Genomic DNA, 21,951 nt, shown 5'->3' on the forward strand with positions numbered 1-21,951 from the left:
CACTGCTCCGGTCTTCTCTCTTCCTTCCCTGTGACAGACTCCTGTCACCAACTGCTCTGACTAACTGACTGACTAACTGACTAACTGACTTTATAGATATTTCTACCCGTCTTTTTATACTGTTTGTCATGTGACCCACGTCACTAACTGTCACTCTACGTGGTCCCCTCAACCTTCAGTTCTTCCTTCTGTGCTCCCCTAAAAACTACTTTCTCAACTCACCTCCTCTACCTAGTTCCCTCCTCTAGACAGGGACAAGGACTGTGTTTTCCCTCAGGAGCAATCTCACCCTTCCCTATTGGAGCGATGTGGTGTTGGATGTGGGTGTGTGGGCCCCGGGTAGTGCTCCCTCCTTACCCGAGATGCAATACCTCTGTGGCGACTGGACCTGCAGGGGCGCCACATTTAGAATCTGCTGAGTTTCTGTTAATAGAAATTGTGAACAATAGCTACTGGATGTTTAAAAGGGGATTTATTGTAAACAGGTTTCCCCTTTGCATCTACTTGTACATATCCAAACTATGGGACAGGAGTAGAAGGAAAGGGAAATGGTAGTGGGACAGGGTAACAGAAGAAGCCTAGCTATCTGGGTGTGCTACCTTTTATATATCAGCCACATAATCATAGTCCGTACTTTGCACATTACTGTAACACCCTCACATAATAGGATAATCCAGTCAGATCACTGACTGAGTTCTCCAGGAACAAGCACATTGCTGCTGATGTAGACACTTTCCTGAAGATGACGATCTTAGGTCCAAAATGTATTAGAATCGTAGAGAGGTCACATCTAGCCATGGATGGCATCATTGCACTTGATTAAAGTATTTATGACAAAGGCCTGAGACAAGAAAGCAATCCCAAACACAAGTGTGCCCTCCATTAAAACCATTGAGATTTAATAGTACCATTGAGCACTCAGAGAGAGTATTTATGACACAGTCCTGAGACCAGTGGTAACTTCTCTCTATTGTTCTGGAATTTTTCATGACATTTGGTGAACTGCAGAGTTCAATTATCAAATTATATGCCCAGTCCCTGATATTACCAATGTTGACTTCTAACACCAGGTGTACAAAGTCCAGCAGGGAAGCAGAGGGTAACTGTAAAGTGCCAGGGATAGTACAGGTCACTATAAGAACAATTTTAATGTAAGAACAATTTAGATAAAGTTATTTTAGATTTGTCGCCATTTTTGGTGAACCAGGATAGTGCGAGGGCGTAACAGTTCACAACTTTGCCGTAGGCCTCCTTCACACATCTGTGTTTCCAGTACGAGGGATATCTATTTTTCTTCACGGATACCACACGTACCCATTATAACCTATGGACTGTCTCCATGCAAAACACACGGAGACATGTCCCTTTTTTTCCAGAAGCCAAGGGCCAGTACAAGTCTATGAAAAACATGTACAGCACACGGTTAGCATCCGTGTGTTGTCCGTGCTTAACATTGCAAAGTATAGGAGAAGCTTCGTAATTTATTTATTTATTTATTCATAACGGAAAAACACACTGATGGTAAAAACAGATACACGGCGGATGACACACTTATGACACACTGATGGATAACACTAATGCCATACTGATAGAAAACACTGATAACACCAGTATCGTTTTTTCTTCTACATGTTTTGTATGGACATGTGAAGTCGCGTTAGAGGTAGGGAGAGAAAGCCATAAAACATTGTACAGATAGTGTCAGTGTGTTTTATAGCATAGCAGTGAAGATTAGGGGGTTGGTTTGAAATAAATATTGTTTTTAATCCTAAATGTCTCTCTATATATTGTAATAAACTAATCATGTTTCTAATATACTTGAATTAATCCCTTCACTCCCAAGCCTGTTCACTCCCACCTTCCTTACCAGGCCAAATGTTACAATTCTGACCAGTGTAATTTTGTGAGATAATAATTCTAGAACACTTCAATGTATCCTAGTGATTCTGAGACTGTTTTTTCATGACACATTGTACTTTATGGTAGAGGTAAATTTAGGTTGATATTTTTTGGTTTATTTCTGAAAAAAACAGAATTTTGGTGACAATTTAGAAAATTTCACAATTTTCAAACTTTTAATTTTTATGCCCTTAAACCAGATAGTTACAGTATATCACACAAAATAGCTAATAAATAGCATTTACCACATGTCTACTTTACATCACCATAATTTTTGAATCATAATTTTATTTTTATTTTTAGGAAGTTAGAAAGGTTAAAAGTTTATCAGCAATTTCTCATTTTTCCAACAAAATTCACAAAACCAATTTTTTTTTAGGGACCTCATAACATTTGAAGTGACTTTGAGGGGCATGTATGACAGAAAATACACAAAAGTTAAAAACTGAACCCTCAAAGTGGTCAAAACCACATTCAAAAAGTGCATTAACCCTTCGGGTGCTTAACAGGAATTAAAGCAACGTGGAAGAAAAAAATTTTAAATTTTACTTTTTCCCCCAAAAAATGTTGCTTTAGCCCCAAATATGTCATTTTCACAAGGGTAATGTCACGCAAGGTGTGGGAAAGACTTAGTGCAACACAAAGGGAAGAGGAAAAGGGAGTCCAGACACTAGAGGAGACCTCCTAGGCTGATATAATATCACCCTGTCTCCACTAACATCTCTATATTGGTTCTTCACCAATCGCCGCACGCGAACCTCGCCATGTCTTTACCTGGTGTAAGGCCCTGGCTAGGAAAGGGAGGGGGATGAGCGCTAGTTGATCCCCACTGACAACTAAAGACTACAAGGGGAAACAAACAAGGGAAGATAGCTTAGCTTTAAGTCGACTTCAGAGAGATGAACACCCGTCCTCTTAGCTCCAGAGAGGAAGAAGTAATGCACTTGCTCAATGCCTTCACAAAGGGTAATGTGAGTATTGCCGGCACCTCCCTCTAGCAGACAGCAGGTATTTATACACCCAGGCTAGGGTGTTAATTAGCAAGAGGAAGGTAGCCGCTGGGTCCTACAGAGACAGCCTATAAGAAGGTGTCTGTAATGCCTAATGAAGAGATCTCCTGCAACCAACTGCAGGGCGACTGTCTGTCACTTCTGACACACCCGTGACAGGTAATAGGAGAAAATGGACCAGTCAGTTTGTTGTGAAATTTCTCCTGAGTACGCCGATACCCCATATGTTGTGGGAAACTACTGTTTGAGTGCACAGCAGGGATCGAAAGGCAAGGAGCACCATTTGACTTTTGGAGTGCAAAATTGTCTGGAATCATTAGGGGATGCCATGTCGCATTTGCAGAGCCTCTGATTTGCCTAAACAGTGGAAACTCCCCACAAGTGACCCCATTTTGGAAACTACACCCCTCAAGGAACTTATCTAGAGCTTTGGTGAGCACCTTGAACCCACAGCGGATTTATAGAATTTTATAACATTTAGCCGTGAAAATAAAAAAATAAATTTTTCCGACAAAAATGTTGTTTTAGCCCCAAAGTTTTTATTTTTGTCACAAGGTAACAGTAGAAAATGGACCACACAATTTGTTGTGCAATTTCTACTGAGTACACTGATACTTCATATGTGGTGGAAAACTATTGTCCTGTACCAGGCAGGACTCAGAAGGGAAGGAGTGCCAGTTGACTTTTCCAGTGCAAAATTGACTGGAATAGATAGCAGACGCCATGTCGCGTTTTCATAGGCCCCGATTTGCCTAAACAGTGGAAACCCCCCACAATTTTTATGTGATTCAGATGAAACCCCCAACGGATCCATTCACTACAATGAGGCAACAAAGTTATTCTCGACTCCGTCTGGCCTCTGTTCAGCGCTGTCTTTCTTTTCAGAAGTGCACAAAACTGTGGCCGAGTGCACTTTTATGCACGCTCTGGATCATAGGCCAGACAGAGTACACAGTGTCCCCATCTGCCTCTTAATAGGGACTCTTCTGTCAGGTGTTCCGTCTGAATCATGTATGTCAGAGATTTACATGGAAACCCCGGTGTAAGCGCAATGTTGAGCGCAGGATAAATGTGAGCCAAGTCTTACTGTGATCTTTGGGAGGCAGAATGAACAAATCAACAGCAGATCAAAAAATGGTTTTATTTATTTTTTACACCATTCCTCTTGCGGTTTAAGTGATTAGATGACTTTATTCTTCGGGTCGGTGCGATTACAGTGATACCAGGTTTATATCAGTTTTTTATGTTTGGCTGCTAAAAGATCCTTTTTTTTTGTTGCAAAAGCAAGTTTTTGTATCATCATAAAATCGATAAGACAGCTTTATTAATAGGGTCAGTACAATTACAGTGATACCACATTTATATCATTCGTATTTTTTGATCGCATTTTATTCCACTTTATGCTTGGCGGTATGAGGAAAAAGCATAGGTATTTTCCTCGTTTTTTTTTTTACGGAATTGACTGAAGGGGTTAACTACTGTGAGAGTTTTATAAATCAGGTTGTTCTGGATACGGCGATACCGAATATGTGTACCTTTTTTGTTTAGTTTTGTCTTTACATAAACATACATACTTATGGTTATACTTTTTTTATTTTGTGATTTTTTAAAAAAATATATTTTTACAATGTTTTTATTACATTTTTCTTTAGTCCCTCTATGGTACTTTTAATTTTATCACTCTGATTGCTGGTATAATGCATTGCATTATACCTTTACCCCTTAATGAATTCCTTAAGTAGTGAAGTTTCCAATATGGGGTCACTTGTGGGGATTTCTGCTGTTCTGGCACCAAAGCCAGAGCACAAAAGCCAAGCAGTGCTTATTCCCATCCAATCCCTGTCGAGTGTGCTCAAACACTTGTGTGGGGTACTGCCACATTCAGTAAAAATTACATAACAAATTATGGGGTCCATTTTCTCACAACGTGGAAATTATACATTTGGTGCTAAAACAGTATTTTAGTGTAAAAAAATATTTTTTTTCTTTTAACATCTAAATGTTATAAAGTTTCAATTTTGAGGTAATTTTTCCACTTGTGAAAATAAAAACATTGGGGTTAAAACAGCATTTTTGAGGAAAAAAGGTGATTTTTTATTTTCACGGCTCAACGTTATAAAATTCTGTGAAGCCCCTGTGGCTACAAGGTGCTCACCACACATCTAGATGAATTCCTAGAGGGGTCTAGTTTCCAAAATGGGGTCACTTGTGGGGGGTTTCAGCTTTTTCGCAATGTTAGGGGCTCTGCAAATGCAACATGACATTCTAAATCTATTCCAGACAAATGTACGCTCCAAAAAAGAAATAGCGCTCTTTCCTTTCCGAGCCCTGACATGTGCCCAAACGGCAGGTTTTGACCACACATGGGGTATTTTCATGTTTGGAAGAAATTACGTAACAAATAATGGGATCTGTTTTTTCATTTAATCCATTGTGAAAATGACAAATTTGGGGCTAAAACCAACATTTTAGCAAAAAATAATAATTTTTGCTTTCACATCCACATTTTAACCACTTCGCACCAGAGCCTGTTTTTGCCTTCGTGACCGGGCCAATTTTTTCAATTCTGACCACTGTCACTTTATGAAGTAATTACTCTGGAACGCTTCAACGTATTCCCCTGATTATGAGATTGTTTTTTCATGACATATTGTACTTCATGATAGTGGTAAAATTTCTTCGATATAACTTGCGTTTATTTGTGAAAAAATCTTAAATTTGGCGAAAATTTTGAAAATTTTGCAATTTTCAAACTTTGAATTTTCATGCCCTTAAATCAGAGAGATATGTCACACAAAATAGTTAATAAATAACATGTCCCACATGTCTACTTTACATCAGCACAATTTTGGAACCAAAATTTTTTTTTGTTAGGGAGCTATAAGGGTTAAAAGTTGACCAGCGATTTCTCATTTTTCCAACAAAATTTACAAAAACATTTTTTTAGGGACCACATCATATTTGAAGTCACTTTGAGGGGTCTTTATGTCAGAAAATACCCAAAAGTGACACCATTCTAAAAACTTCACCCCTCAATGTGCTCAAAACCACATTCAAGAACTTTATTAACCCTTCAGATGCTTCATAGGGATTTTTGGAATCTGGAAGAAAAAAATTAACATTTTACTTTTTTCACAAAAATGTTACTTTAGACCCAATTTTTTTTATTTTCACAGGGGTAACAGGAAAAAATGGACCCCAAATATTTTTGTGCAATTTCTCTTGAGCGTGCTGATACCCCATATGTGAGGGAAAACCACTGTTTGGGCGCACTGCAGGGTTCGGAAGGGAAGGAGCACCATTAGACTTTTTGAATGTAAAATTTGTCTGAATAATTTGCAGACGCCATGTTGCGTTTGGAGAGCTCCTGATGTGCCTAAACAGTGGAAACCCCCCACAAGTGACACCATTTTGGAAACTAGACCCCTTAGGGAACTTATCTAGATGTGTGGTGAGCACCTTGAACCCCCAGGTGCTTCACAGAAGTTTATAATATTGAGCTGTAAAAATAAAATTTTCACATTTTTCCCACAAAAACGTTTTTCATCCCTTAATTTTGCATTATCATAAGGGTAATAGGAAAAATTTCACCATGAAGTTTTTGTGCAATTTCTCCTGAACACGCCGATACCCCATATGTGGAGGCAAACCACTGTTTGGGCGCACGGCAGCGTTTGAAAGGGAAGGAGCGCCATTTGACTTTTTGAATGTAAAATTTGTTTGAATAATTAGCAGACGCCATGTCGCATTTGGGGAGCCCCTAATGTGCCTAAACAGTGGAAACCCCCCACAAGTGCCACCATTTTGGAAACTAGACCCCTTAGGGAACTTATCTAGATGTGTGGTGAGCACCTTGCACCCCCAGCTGCTTCACAGAAGTTTATAATATTGAGCCTTAAAACTAATATTTTCACATTTTTCCCACAAAAAATGTTTTTCATTCCCTAATTTTGTATTATCATAAGGGTAACAGGATAAATTGCACCATGAAATTTGTTGTGCAATTTCTCCTGAGTACGCCGATACCCCATATGTGGGGGAAAACCACTGCTTTGGTGTACGGCAGGGTTCGGAAGAGAAAGGAGCGCTATGTTGGCTGGGATAGGCAGCAGACACAATGTCACATTTGAAGAGTCGCTGACATGCCGAAACAGCAGAAACCCCCACAAGTGACCCCATTTTGTAAACTACACCTCTCAAGGAATTCATCTAGGGAAGTAGTGAGTATTTTTTAATTTTTAAATTTATACCATTGGGCAGTGAAAAAAAGCATAATTATATTTTTACCACAAAAAAATGTTTTACCCTCAGATTTTACATTTTCACACAGGGCAATGGGTAAAAAATGGTGCCGAAATGTGTCACACAATTTCTTCTAAAAGTGGCAATACCCCATATGTGGCTGTATCGTACCGCTCAGCCATACGGCGAGATCTGGGAGGGGCGGAGCGCTATTTGACAATTGGAGAACAAATTATTGTAGAATAGGCATTTGGATTTGGGAGCACAAAATTTTCTGAATTTCTTTTGGGGGGCAAGGGCCATTTCGCTTTTCCAGAGCCTTTCTGCTACCAGTAACTTGGAAGTCCCTTATATTTTTAACAGATGACGCACCTGAGTGGGGACTAGCTTTTTTTGAGCACTGAGTTGAAGCTTTTATTGGGAACATTTTACGTAACATTTATCCGGCGCTCTAGGCTGAGCACTTACATCGGGGTTTCCATCTAAATTTCCAAGTGATGTAATTCAGATGAAACCCCTTCCGGATCCATTTACTATAATGAGGCAGCAGAGTTACTCTGGACTCCGTCTGGCCTCTGTTTAGCGGTGTCCTTTTTTTCAGAAGTGCACAAAACTGTGGCCAACCGCACTTTTATGCACGCCTTAAACAAATGACACCGTGGGATCACAGGCCAGACGGCATCCACAGTGGCCTATATCTGCCTCATTACAGGGAATCTTCCGTCATGGGTTCCGGCTGAATCACATATTTCAGAGATTTACACGGAAACTCTGGTGTAAGCGCTTAGCGCAGAGTGCAGGATAAATGTGAGCAGAGCCTTACTGCGATCTTTGGGAGACATAATAAACAAATCAGTAGCAGGTGAAGAATTGGTTTTATTTATTTTTTACGCCGTTCCTAGTGTGATATAACTGATTAGATTACTTTATTCTTCGGGTTGGTGCGATTACAGAGATACCAGATTTATATCGGTTTTTTATGACTGACAGCTGTCACACACTAAAAGACGCTTTTTTTTGCAAAATCTAGTTTTTGCATCACCATATTTTGAGAGCTATAATTTTTCCATATTTCGGCCGACAGAGTCATGTGATGGCTTGTTTTTTGCGGGACGAGTTGACATTTTTATTGGTACCATTTTTAGGTACGTGACATTTTTTGATCGCTTTCTATTCCGTTTTTTGGGAGGTAAAATTAACAATAAACAAACAATTCAGGAATTGTTTTTTGAGGTTTTTTTTTATGCCGTTCTGCGTGTGGTAAAAGTGATCAGGCAGCATTATTCTTCGGGTCAGTACGTTTACAGCGATACTACACTTACTGTATTTTTTTTTATGTTTTGGCGCTTTTACACAATAAAACAATTTTATAGAAAAAAATATTTTTTTTGCATTGCTTTATTCTGAGCGCTATAACTTTTTTATTTTTCGGCTGATGGAGCTGTATGGTGGCTTTTTTTTTGTGGAACAAGATGACGTTTTCAGCGGTACCATTTTTATTTCTATTTTGTTTTTTGATCGCATTTTTTTCCACTTTTTGTTTGGCGATATGATGAAAAAGCATATTTTTTTGCTCCGTTTTTTATTTATTTTTATTACGGTGTGCACAGAAGGAGTTAATTAGTGTTACAGTTTTATAGCTCGGGTTGTTTCGGACGCGGCAATACCAAATATGTGTACTTTTTTTGGTTTTGTAAAAATATACGGATTTATTGGTTTAATATTTTATTTATTTATTTTTATTTATTTTGTGATTTATTTTTTAACAGTTTAAAAACTTTTTTTTTTACTTTTTTTTACATTTTTACTTAGTCCCTGTATGGGACATTAATTTTTATTTTTCTGATCACTGATCTAATGTAATGTAATAGACATGTATTACATTACATGAGATCTTCGCTGACTGTTTCACAGTCAGTCTCCTGCCTGGCTTCAGCTGCAGGCTGAGCCAGGCAGGACACCATATATGGCAGATCTGGAGGCGGTCATGTGACCTCCAGCTGCCATAGCAACCCCAGGTCCTGGAAGCTATCAGGGGTCGTCGGAGAGGTAAGTAAGACCACCCCCTCTCCTCCTTCTATCTTCTATATGCCGCGATCACTATAGATCGCGGCATATAGAACATAGCAAAGGGTTAACATCACTGGGACCTGATCCAATCAGGTCCCGATGATGTTCCCTGTCAGAGCTAACGCTCTCCACCGGAATCGCAGCGCTTGCAGGACCCTGGGGGTCCTGAGCGCTGCGAGACCACCCACCATTTTTAAACGTCGGTGCTGCACAGAGCCCAGCAAGCGCCGACGTTTATCTACAGTGGGCGGTCGGGAACCGGTTAAAAAGTTCTATGAAGCTTTTACTGGTTCAACAAGCTCAACACACTCCTAGAACAATTTCTTGATGGCTCCAGTTTCCAAAATGGAGTCTCTTGTGGGGTTTCTGTTGTTTTGGTACCTCAAGGGCTCTGTAAATGAGACACAGTGTCTGCAATCTATTCCAGCCAAATTTACATTCCAAATACCAAATGTCGCTTCTTCCCTTCCAAGCCCTGCCATGTGTCCAAACAGAACTTTTTGACTACATGTGGGATATCGCCACGCTCAGAAGAAAGGTATCGCCACGCTCAGAGGAAAGTGGGTAACAAACTGTGTGGTCCACTTTTTGGTGTTACTGCTTGGAAAAGTAAAAAAATTGTGGGCTAAAACAACATTTTCATGAAAAAAATGAATATTTTCAATATGACAACCTAATGTTATCAAATTCTCTGTAGTACCTATGAGTTAAAAATGGCTACCATATCCCTGGATAAAATCCTTCAGGGTTGTAGTTTCCAAAATGGGGTTACTTGTGGGGGTTTTCTGCTGTTTGGGTGCCTTAGGGGCCGTGTAAATGTGACATAGTGCCCGCAATCTATTTCAGCCAAATTTGTGTTCCAAAATTCAAATGGTGTTCCATCCGAGCCCTGACATTTGTCCAAACAGAGGTTTCTGGTTTCTGTGTGGTATCAGCATGCTCATTAGAAACTATGTAACAAATTGTAGGGTCCATTTTCTTGTGCTATTCCTTGTAAAAAAAAAGAAAAAAATGGGGCTAAAGCAACATTTTAGAGCAAAAATTACAATTTATTTATTTTTTCATTCGACTTTGTATTGATTCCTGTCTAGCACCTGAAGGGTTAAAAATTTCCTAACAGCAGTTTTGAAGTATTTGAGGGGTGCGGTGTTTTAACCTTTCTAACATTCTAACAAAATAAAATGACGTTTAAAAATGATACAGATGTAAAGTAGACATATGGGAAATGTTATTTATTAATTGTTCTGAACAGCATGACTAACTGGTTTAAGGATATAAAGATTGAAAGTTTGAAAATTGTGAATTTTTCAAAATTTTTGCCAAAATTCCGATATTTTCACAAATCAACACAAAACATATCGACCTAAATTTACAACTAACATAAAGTACAATGTGTCACGAAAAAATAGTCTCAGAATCACTGGGATCCGTTGAACTTTCCAGAGTTATTACCTCACAAAGTGACGCTGGTCAGATTTAAAAAATTTGGCCTGGTCATTAAGGTTAAAATTGTCTTGGTTACTAAGGGGTTAATGTAGATTTAATTAATGTGCATCTCTATGAAGTTGGATTGGTTCTTATATTATAATACTTTACATTCATTTTATATCTATTATATTGCAGATAACCCAAACAGTTCTTGGCAGAAAAGTGAAACAATAGTAACAGGTAGGAGAAACTTGCTATGTACTTAGTTAGTCATAAGATATGTCATAAGCAAGTCTATAATAAGTATTTCTGTTCTGTCAGCAGTAGGTTCCACTGTGGTCATAATACTCCTGGTTGGAATAATTATCCTTATTGTGTGCTGCAAAAAGAGACGGTAGGTCAATTTTATTGATTTTATCCCTACATATAGTCATGTAAATAGTGTCAGACATAACAAAATCAGTACATTTTGATTTTAAACACATATACTGCTAATTTACCAGTGTGTCATTTGTTTTATCCCATCTCAGTTGCATCCATAAAGGAGAAGGATTCCTTATAGGGTGAAGTGAACTATCAGCGATATGCTTTAAGCCGAGATTTGTGGAATGTATTGGTTGTCTGAAAGTAAGAGGGTAGTTTCAAATGGAAGATTACTACTGGATTATTGACCTCAATTATTTCATATGGAGCAATAAACTTGAGCCCTAGCTTAAAGTGAACCTGACAGCTGATACATGCTACCCGATTCACGGATCTTGAGAAAATGAGGACACAACTATACCCACTGCTAGAATGGGAAGTCCTCGTTTTGAAATAGACAGAATCTTCAGGAAATAGCTTTAGCTTTAACATTTTTAGCACCTGGTCTAAATGTAACCACAAAATTAAACCTGAAGAAGAAGAATATACCAATCAGTCTCTTGGCTGATGCTAGATAAATAAATAAGATTCTTATGGTCTGTGATAATAATGACTTCATGTTTGTCACTTTCTAAAATGTGGTACCATTCCAGCAAGGTCCACTTGAGTGCCAATAATTCACGATTACCGATAGTTCATAATTCCTCTTGGCAGTTGAAAATTTTTGTATAAAGAAGGCGCACAGGCACAGTTGAGTGAGAGATGGTGTACATTGTAATAACACCACTTCAACTCCAACCTTTGAGGCATCTACCTTCATTATAAAAGGACATTCTATATCAGGCTAAACCAATACAGTGTCAGACGAGGAACATTCTTTTAACTCAGTGAAGGCACGGTCTGCCTCAGGTTTCCCATTTAATAACATCAGCCCCTTTCTTAGTTAAATCAGTTAATGGTTTGGAAATCTTGGGGAAAAAAAATATTTTTCAGAGACGCACTTTTTTCCTCCAAAATTTTGGAGGAAAGTGGGGGGTGCTTCTTATAGTCCGGATGTACTGGCTGTGGATGGTGGTGGATGTGGAGGAGCAGTGAAAAGGAGGCCGGAGCCGCCTGCTGCGGCTAACACTGTGCCCGCTGTTAAAAGAAAATGAATATTCATTGTTCCCCAAGACTCTGGGCGTGTGGAGCACTGAATATTCATTCTCCTTAATAGCGCGCAGAATGTCAGCCGCAGCTGCCAGCTTTCTGCAGCGGCTCGGCGATCACGTGTGCCCACTACTAAAGAGCATGAATATTCACTACTCCCCACTCCCATGAGCATGGGGAGTAGTAAATATTCATTCTCTTTAGTAGCGGGCACACGTGATCGTTGAGCCAATGCAGGAGCCAGCGGCTGCGGCTAACACTGTGCGCACTATTAAGGAGAATGAATATTCACTACTCCCCATGCCCAGACTATGGGGAATCTTCCGGCAGCTGATGTCAGCGTGTGGGGGGTGCATGGCAGGCATGTCACATGTTGAGATCAGCTGCTGGCAGCAGAACAGGACGCAGCTCTGGAGCAGAGGGAAGGTGAGTAGAATCCTTTATTTTTTTTATGCGTGCAGCATGATGGAGATGAGGGGGTCATGCATACCAGAATGGGGATGGGGTGCCATGCATACCATGATGGGGGAGCCATTCATTCCAGGATGGGGATGCCATGCATACCAGGATGGGTGTTCCATGCATACCAGGATGGGATGGGGGTGACATACCAGGATGTGGGACCATGTTTACCAAGATGGGGTTGGGGGGGCACGTATAACAGGAAGGGGGGGGCATATATATCAGAATGGGGCATATATATATATATATATATATATATATATATACAGTACAGACCAAAAGTTTGGACACACCTACTCATTTAAAGATTTTTCTGTATTTTCATGACTATGAAAATTGTACATTCACACTGAAGGCATCAAAACTATGAATTAACACATGTGGAATTATATACTTAACAAAAAAGTGTGAAACAACTGAAAATATGTCTTATATTCTAGGTTCTTCAAAGTAGCCACCTTTTGCTTTGATGACTGTTTTGCACACTCTTGGCATTCTCTTGATGAGCTTCAAGAGGTAGTCACCGGAAATGGTCTTCTAACAATCTTGAAGGAGTTCCCAGAGATACTTAGCACTTGTTGGCCCTTTTGCCTTCACTCTGGGGTCCAGCTCACCTCAAACCATCTCGATTGGGTTCAGATCTGGTGACTGCTGAGGCCAGGTCATCTGGCGTAGCACCCCATCACTCTCCTTCTTGGTCAAATAGCCCTTACACAGCCTGGAGGTGTGTTTGGGGTCATTGTCCTGTTGAAAAAAAATTATGGTCCAACTAAACGCAAACCGGATGGAATAGCATGCCGCTGAAAGATGCTGTGGTAGCCATGCTGGTTCAGTATGCCTTTAATTTTCAATAAATCCCCAACAGTGTCACCATCAAAGCACCCCCACACCATCACACCTCCTCCTCCATGCTTCACGGTGGGAACCAGGCATGTATAGTCCATCCGTTCACCTTTTCTGGTTGGAACCAAAGATCTCAAATTTGGACTCATCAGACCAAAGCACAGATTTCCACTGGTCTAATGTCCATTCCTTATGTTCTTTAGCCCAAACAAGTCTCTTCTGCTTGTTGCCTGTCCTTAGCAGTGGTTTCCTGGCAGCTATTTTACCATGAAGGCCTGCTGCACAGTCTCCTCTTAACAGTTGTTGAAGAGAAGTGTCTGCTGCTAGAACTCTGTGTGGCATTGACCTGGTCTCTAATCTGAGCTGCTGTTAACCTGCGATTCTGAGGCTGGTGACTCGGATAAACTTATCCTCAGAAGCAGAGGTGACTCTTGGTCTTCCTTTCCTGGGGCGGTCCTCATGTGAGCCAGTTTTTCTTTGTAGCGCTTGATGGTTTTTGCAACTGCACTTGGGGACACTTTCAAAGTTTTCCCAATTTTTCGGACTGATTGACCTTTATTTCTTAAAGTAATGATGTTGTTTAAGTGTTCCCTTTATTTTTTTGAGCAGCGTATATACTAGGATGGGGGATATTAGTACAGAATTAGGGGACATTACCCTTTTAACGGTGTCAGCAGCAGACCCCCTCTCCCATAACAGTGCATCATGACCACATTTTTTTCTTCAGTTTTTTTATTTTTTCCTCCTCTAAAACCTAGGTGCATCTTATGGTCCGGTGCGTCTTATAGTCTGAAAAATACGGTAATACAATTTATGATAGTAATTATTGAATCCAAGAAAGTATTGCAAAGTTTTTAGAGATTTGTGCTGTTCCCAATTTTTAATAGCTTGGATCTTCAGTGGGATCAATTAGGAAACCTTTAGTGAACAAGATATCTCTCAGGAAGTTTACTTTTTGAACCAGAAAAACACATTTTTTAAGTTTAGCAAATGAAGAATTGACTGAATTTTTGAAGTACAGTACATATATGTTGGATTTAAGACTTATAATCAGGTGAACAAACAAAGATGTCATCTGTATAGATAACCACATATTAACCACTTATATCTCTGAAAAACAGCAGGGCATTAGTAAGCCCAAAAGGCATCACAAGATGCTCTCATAGTGTTCCTGAGGTGTATTAAACAATGTCTTCCATTCATCCCATTGCCTGTTAGATCACATTATAAGACCTCCTCAGACAAAGCTGTTTTTAGAGATCAGGGATGAATAGCAGAGGATACAGATTCTTTACAGTTTGTTAAGTTCCTGGTAGTCAATTCATGGTCTCAGAACACCATCTTTTTACCTACAAATTAGTAACCTGCCCGAACTGAGTATATGGAAAGTCTGTCAGTTTTTGCAGACTGTCTGCTATATAATCTTCATGTCCTGATGTTCTGGATCAGAAAAATTACTTGTGACCTACCTTAGAGAGATGGAAGTTGGGTACCAAATCAATGGGACAGTTATATTCTGATGTAAATATTCAGACTCAGACAAAGAAAAAACATCAACAAAATGTCTTAATAATTCAGGTAAACCACTGGGTAAAGCTTTTCATAAATTTACAGATAATGACATAAATCTGTTCTGGTACTCAGGTCTCCAGCGTACAATGTCGCCCTGGTGCTAGTCACTAACCGGGTTATGTTTATGTAGCCAAGCCATGCCCAAGACCACAGCTCAGACTGGTTTTCAAAAATAAAAAATTACATGGATTCAAAATGTAAGGTGCCAATAAGGCGGGACTCATCCTAAGTGATATACTTGTATTATCAACAGCTGTGACTTTCATAGGAAAATATAATTTTAGCAAAGGTGTACCAAGCTATTTTGCCACTTTGCCATCAACAAAATTTGCTATGGAACCACAATTAATAAACTGACACTTTCTAGATAAGATAATCTATCAAGGAGAAAGACTTTTGCAGAATCATAAAGAAATATCTGTGAATATGGATGTTACACAATGGTTAGAAGGTCAGAGCTATATGATTCATCGGGATAGAAAAACAAGAAACCAAACCTTTCTCCAATTAAAGAAAAGAGGAAACAAAAAACATTCTCCATTGCTTCCTGGAGGCTTGTCAAAATTTGACTCTGTACTGACTGCTGAGTTCTTATTCTATTCCAAATTTCACAAGCTATGAATGCGGAGCATCGGCAGAGATGTTTCAAGGGGTTGTCTCATGAACAACGTTCATATTAATCAATAGATCTTGGAATAATAATAATTTTCACAATTGGATGTATTTAAAAAATGTTCCTGTGCTGAGATAATCTTATAAATGTTCCCCTGCTGTGTACTGTGTAATGGCTGTGTCTGACCGTGCAGGGAAATGGTTTAGTCATACCACATCTCCTGGGCAGCGGAGGAAGCAAAAGCGTATACAGACATTACAGCTCAGGATCGCAAATTATTTATTTGAGGTAAAACATTTTTTAAAAACAGGCAGGGAAATGCTTTATCTCACAAAAAGAATCACCTGCGATCCCGTGCTGTCTTGTGTGTATACTCTTTTGATTCCTCCCTGCCCAGGAGATGTGGTATGATTAGATCATGTTCCTGTACGGTCAGACACAGCCATTACACAGTACACAGCAGGGGCATATTTATAAGATTATCTCAGCACAGGAGCATTTTTTTTTAAACACATCCAATTTTGAAAATTATTATTATTCCAAGATGTATTGATTAAAATCAACTTTAAACTAACTTTGCTTGTGGGAAAACAACTTTAAAGAGTATGCTGAACTATTCACATTTTTCCGAATTCGTCTGGCTGATTTGCTCTTTTAGTATTGCTAACTATGCTAAATGTCAGCCTTCATAAATCTTTGCTAAAATGAAGTCACAGTCATATCTGGCCAGTTGTAATCTTAGAACAACTCTGCCTTTTAGGCACAAATTATTTCACCTGTATCGGTCCTCCACATTCATTAGCTTTGCGTTCCTTCAGGTCCTTCTGCCTTCTCTTTCTGTAATCCAGAGAGCATTGCCGTGTCTGAGATGTGTCTACAAATTACAATGGTGTAGAAATGTGTTGAAGCAATACATGAGATATGCAACTGCAATAGAGAATGTCAGGTGATTGTTAAGACTCTAGAGCAGTGTTTCGCAACTCCAGTGCTTAAGTACCCCTAACCCATCCTGATTTGAGGATATCCTCTAGAAAGACCTTTGCCAAATTCTGAGACATTGACAATATTTGCATCACCTGTGTATTACTATAGAAATGTGACTTGTTAGAGGTACTTGAGGACTAGAGTTGCGAAACAGTCGTTCAGAGTGGTAGCAACCTATTGTTGGCTATGTTTTAGACTTTTCATCCACATAAAAGCCAAACAACAACCTTAATGGCAGCACTCCATATAGCAGAATCTGGCAGTAAGGAACATTCATTTATGTCTAATGTCTAACTTGTCCACGGTAGGTGAATAAAATGGTCGTTAAGCAGTTACGTAACTGCAAATATGTTCATTCAATGTTACTGGAATCATTGAAATGTTAGAGTATTTATGGCCCGTGGCTGTAAACGGCATTTAGCAATACTTACAGTATCTTTCTTACATTATCTTCAGCCTGCTCCAAACATGGTTTATTTGTATTGTTTTCATTCCCCATCGACTGTAAATTTGTTGGCAGTGGCCTCTCTGCATATGTTTATATAGTAATACAAGAACCTGCACTTAGACCTTATTTTCTTCCAGAGCTACAATAATAATAAAAAAGAAAGAGTTATAGATAGAAAGCAATTCACCACTATAAACATTACTAGCTATTGAACCCGTTCTACGCCCGGGTGGCGAGCATTTTTATCGGTATATGGTCTCCCATGCTGGTGTGTGTTGCCCCCCTCCTGGTATTTGTGCTGCCCCCATCCTGTCCCCACCATCCTATCCTGGTATGCATGGCACCCCTCATCCCCAATCCTGGTATGCATAGCACCCCTCATCCCCAATCCTGGTATGCGTGGCACCCCTCACCCCCAATCCTGGTATGCGTGGCACCCCTCATCCCCAATCCTGGTATGCATGGCACCCCTCATCCCTATCCTAGTATGCATGGTACCCCATCCCTCATCCCTATCCTGGTATGTATGGTATCCCTCATCCTGGTATGCATGGTACCCCATCCCTCATCCCCATCCTGGTATGCATGGCTCCTCATCCGAATCCTGGCATGCATGGCTCCTCATCCGAATCCTGGTATGCATGGCACTCTTCATCCCTATTCTGGTATGCATGGCCCCTCATCCGAATCCTGGTATGCATGGCCCCTCATCCCCAATCCTGGTATGCATGGCACACCTCATCCCCATCCTGGTATGCATGGCACACCTCATCCCCATCCTGGTATGCATGGCATCCCTCATCCCTATCCTGGTATGCATGGCACCCCTCACCCCCATCCGGGTATGCATGGCACCCCTCATCCCCAATCCTGGTATGCATGGCACACCTCATCCCCATCCTGGTATGCATGGCACCCCTCATCCCTATCCTGGTATGCATGGCACCCCTCAGCCCCAATCCTGGTATGCATGCACCTGTCACCCCCAATCCTGGTATGAGTGGCACCCCTCACCACCAATCCTGGTATGCATGGCACCCCTCATCCCCAATCCTGGTATGCGTGGCACCCCTCACCCCCAATCCTGGTATGCGTGGCACCCCTCATCCCCAATCCTGGTATGCATGGCACCCCTCATCCCTATCCTAGTATGCATGGTACCCCATCCCTCATCCCTATCCTGGTATGTATGGTATCCCTCATCCTGGTAGCATGGTACCCCATCCCTCATCCCTATCCTGGTATGCATGGCTCCTCATCCGAATCCTGGTATGCATGGCACTCCTCATCCCTATTCTGGTATGCATGGCCCCTCATCCGAATCCTGGTATGCATGGCCCCTCATCCCCAATCCTGGTATGCGTGGCACCCCTCATCCCCAATCCCAGTATGCATGGCACCCCTCATCCCCAATCCCGGTATACATGTTACCCCTCATCCCCAATCCCAGTATGCATGGCACCCCTCATCCCCAATCCCGGTATGCATGGCACCCCTCATCCCCAATCCCGGTATGCATGGCACCCCTCATCCCCAATCCTGGTATGCATGGCACCCCTCATCCCCAATCCTGGTATGTATGGCTCCCCTCATCCCCAATCCTGGTATGCATGGCTCCCTCATCCCCAATCCTGGTATGCATGGCACCCCTCATCCCCAATCCTGGTATGCATGGCACCCCTCATCCCCAATCCTGGTATGCATGGCACCCCTCATCCCCAATCCTGGTATGCATGGCTCCCTCATCCCCAATCCTGATATGCATGGCACCCCTCATCCCCAATCCTGGTATGCATGGCTCCCTCATCCCCAATCCTGGTATGCATGGCTCCCTCATCCCCAATCCTGGTATGCGTGGTACCCCTCACCCCCCAATCCTGGTATGCATGGTCCCCTCACCCCCCAATCCTGGTATGTGTGGTACCCCTCACCCCCCAATTCTTGTATGCATGGTCCCCTCACCCACCAATCCTGGTATGCATGGTCCCCTCACCCCCAATCCTGGTATATGTGGTACCCCTCACCCCCCCAATCCTTGTATGCATGGTCCCCTCACCCCCCAATCCTGGTATGTGTGGTACCCCTCACACCCAATCCTGGTATGCATGGTCCCCTCACCCCCCAATCCTGGTATGCATGGTCCCCTCACCCCCCAATACTGGTATGCATGGTCCCCTCACCCCCCAATCTTGGTATGTGTGGTACCCCTCACCCCCCAATCCTGGAATGCATGGTCCCCTCACCCCACAATCCTGGTATATGCATGGTCCCCTCACCCAACAATCCTGGTATGTTTGGTACCCCTCACCCCCCAATCCTGGTATGCATGGTACCCCTCATCCCTTTCACACTGTACACACATACAAAAAAAATAAACAGTTATACTCACCTTTCTTCTCTGTACTCCAGCGTTGCTGCGTCCTGTTCTGCCGGTGGTCAGGGGAGGAGTGCTTCAGTAAAATGGAGCCAGATAGCGCTATGCGCACGCACCGATCCGATGCCTCACTCCTGCCCCGGTCTCCGGCGAAGAGAGGCGCCGCGGCAACGCTCCTCCCGGTCAGGTAAGTATGCAAGTATGGCGCCGGAGATCGCGGTATGCGTTCAGTGCCTACGCATACCACAATCTCAGGCGCCATACACCTCCTCTTACCTGTAACGGCTGGATGCCTGCTTCTGTCTGGAGCCAGACTGCGCGTCACGCATGCGCAGTCTATCGAGGCTTCAGACAGAGGGACGCATCCCTGGTTATATTATAGATTGTATTGATTGTTATTATAGCTCGCTGTATACATTATTTGTGCCATGTAATGTATTTTTTCGTTGTAAATCATAACTGAGATTGTATTACAATGACTTATCTTTAGGAGGCATTATCCCATCCACCCCATGCAAAAATGTCATGTTGTAACATCTCTTAAATGGAATCTGTCACCCTTGTGAGATTTTTGAGTTATTAATATGGGCGTACGGGTTGTATGCAGGTGAAATTAGTCATACCTGTATGCCTCCTTGATGATGCCTTGTTCAGTAAAAATCATCTTTTGTAGCTTCGGTTTTCCAGCTATGGGGCACAGGCTGCCCAGAAGATAAGACTGCCTCCGGTCTTCATTAGGCTGAGAGCACACAATGCGTTTTTAATGCGTTTCCGCGGCGGCTTTTCTGCCGCAGAAACGCATTAAAACCGCTTGGTAATAGGTCTGCCATGTATAGCAATGATAATCCGCATGTGCTGTCCGCTCCGGATTATCATTGCGGCAAAAACCGCAGCATAACCAATTCAGGCGCGATTCTGCGGTGAATTCGCGCCCATTGACTTGCACTGAGTCGCAGCAAACCCGCATATATAGCAGCTGTGAGATGTTATTTAATGGCCAGGGAAATGTTTGCCTAATGGCACCTTCCCAGGCTAAAAAAAACAGCTCACAGCAGTCGCATAAATTACATGAATAGAAATGCTAATGAAGATTGGTTGAATGGGACTAGCTGACACTCTGCTCTTTTGTTTGGTGATGTCAAGGTGTCAATCAGACCTTTTCCTGACCAAACAAAGTAAAGAAACACACAGACACAGTGTAAACACTTTATTTGAAATCCAACAAACCCATTCTATAATCATTTAAATGAACCAATATACTCACCCCAGTTCTTATGGTAATCCAAGGGCTTAAGCATTGTCCCACCAAATAACTTTATTTAGCTCCAAAAATCATTCATTGATGCTCAAAAACGCTTCAAAAAACGCATGTAAAAACGCGTCAAAAACGAGTCAAAAATGCATGTAAATCCGCATGCGTTTTTTTCTGCCAGGGAGAGGCAAAAACGCTCAGGAAATTTCTGCTTCAATTCCTGAACATGTGCACATACCCTTATAAAAGTTTTCTCCTCCCCTTCTCTTCAGTGTCCCTTTGATGTCATGTGCACGGCTGGAAATCCCACTCCTGAGCATTCTGCCTGCCGTCTCTCCTCTGCACTGTGGGCAATTCACCTGTACTGTGCACTGGAGTATTTATATAAATTTTTCTGGTTAGCGCAGTAACAGAATTTAATTTTTGTTGTGCATAAAAAAAAAAACTGAGAGTTTAGCTATTCTTTACTGTAAGCATACTGCCTTGTGAGTGATATAGACTCGGTAAAAGCGGTACATTACATATAAAATCGCCTACTCTGTTATCCAGAAAATGCACTTTATTTCATATTTTAATAAAGGTGTTCGGTGCACTTTTGGCATGGCCGAGCAGCTGAGTGCACTGATCCGCAGTGTAGTGTGCAATGTTATGTGTCGATATTGATCTCACACACGTTAAAGAACATTCTCTAAAGACAGCCCTCACCTCACAATCATGAGAGAAGGCGGCACCCTCATGCAATAGTGGGAAGTTTGGTGCGCTCAGCAACTCTGCCACAACAAGGATGCACTGAGTACCCTTATTAACATATAGAAAAAAAGTGCATGTTCTGAATAATGGAGGAGACAATTTTAACCCCTTAGTGACTGTCAGGATTGCCAGCAATGACACCAGGGAGATCACAGAATATCTCACCATTGCCGTCACTCTGTCAGGATTTCGTCAAGATTGAGCAGGGATTCGTGCGCACATGACCCCGATTGCTCACTACGTAGGTATCGGCAAGCCAGCAGAAAGCGTATGGCATCACACCTCCCGATTCCAACCCCTGGAATAAGTGTATACGTCCCAGTACAGTTACTGCCAGCTTCACGATAGCCCTCTTATTATTATCCGCTGCCACCAACGGCCAGTTTGAAATATAACACAGGACTGGTTGGACGCCTGCCTTCTGGTAGCATATATGGCTTCGGGGGAGGGAACATTTATAGAGCAAAACAAGCCAAACTGTTAAATTTTATA

At 41.6% G+C, this 21,951-nt stretch overlaps 1 protein-coding gene across 4 annotated transcripts in view; it reads left to right on the forward strand.

Annotated features, from left to right (window-relative positions):
- Nucleotides 1-21,951, forward strand: part of IL15RA (interleukin 15 receptor subunit alpha) — a 124,723-nt gene that overhangs the window by 86,255 nt on the left and 16,517 nt on the right. For 3 of the 4 annotated variants that reach the window (XM_073652461.1, XM_073652459.1, XM_073652462.1), the window contains 2 exons: nt 10,845-10,889; nt 10,971-11,043. In XM_073652461.1, the coding sequence (XP_073508562.1) occupies nt 10,845-10,889; nt 10,971-11,043 (118 nt within the window). The remainder of the gene's footprint in view (nt 1-10,844; nt 10,890-10,970; nt 11,044-21,951) is intronic. The other variant, XM_073652460.1, reaches the window with a different exon arrangement.

The sequence above is a fragment of the Phyllobates terribilis genome, unplaced genomic scaffold, assembly GCF_046119375.1.
Source record: "Phyllobates terribilis strain yellow unplaced genomic scaffold, ASM4611937v1 Scaffold_11__3_contigs__length_659146591, whole genome shotgun sequence".
Classification (NCBI taxonomy): Eukaryota; Metazoa; Chordata; class Amphibia; order Anura; family Dendrobatidae; genus Phyllobates; species Phyllobates terribilis.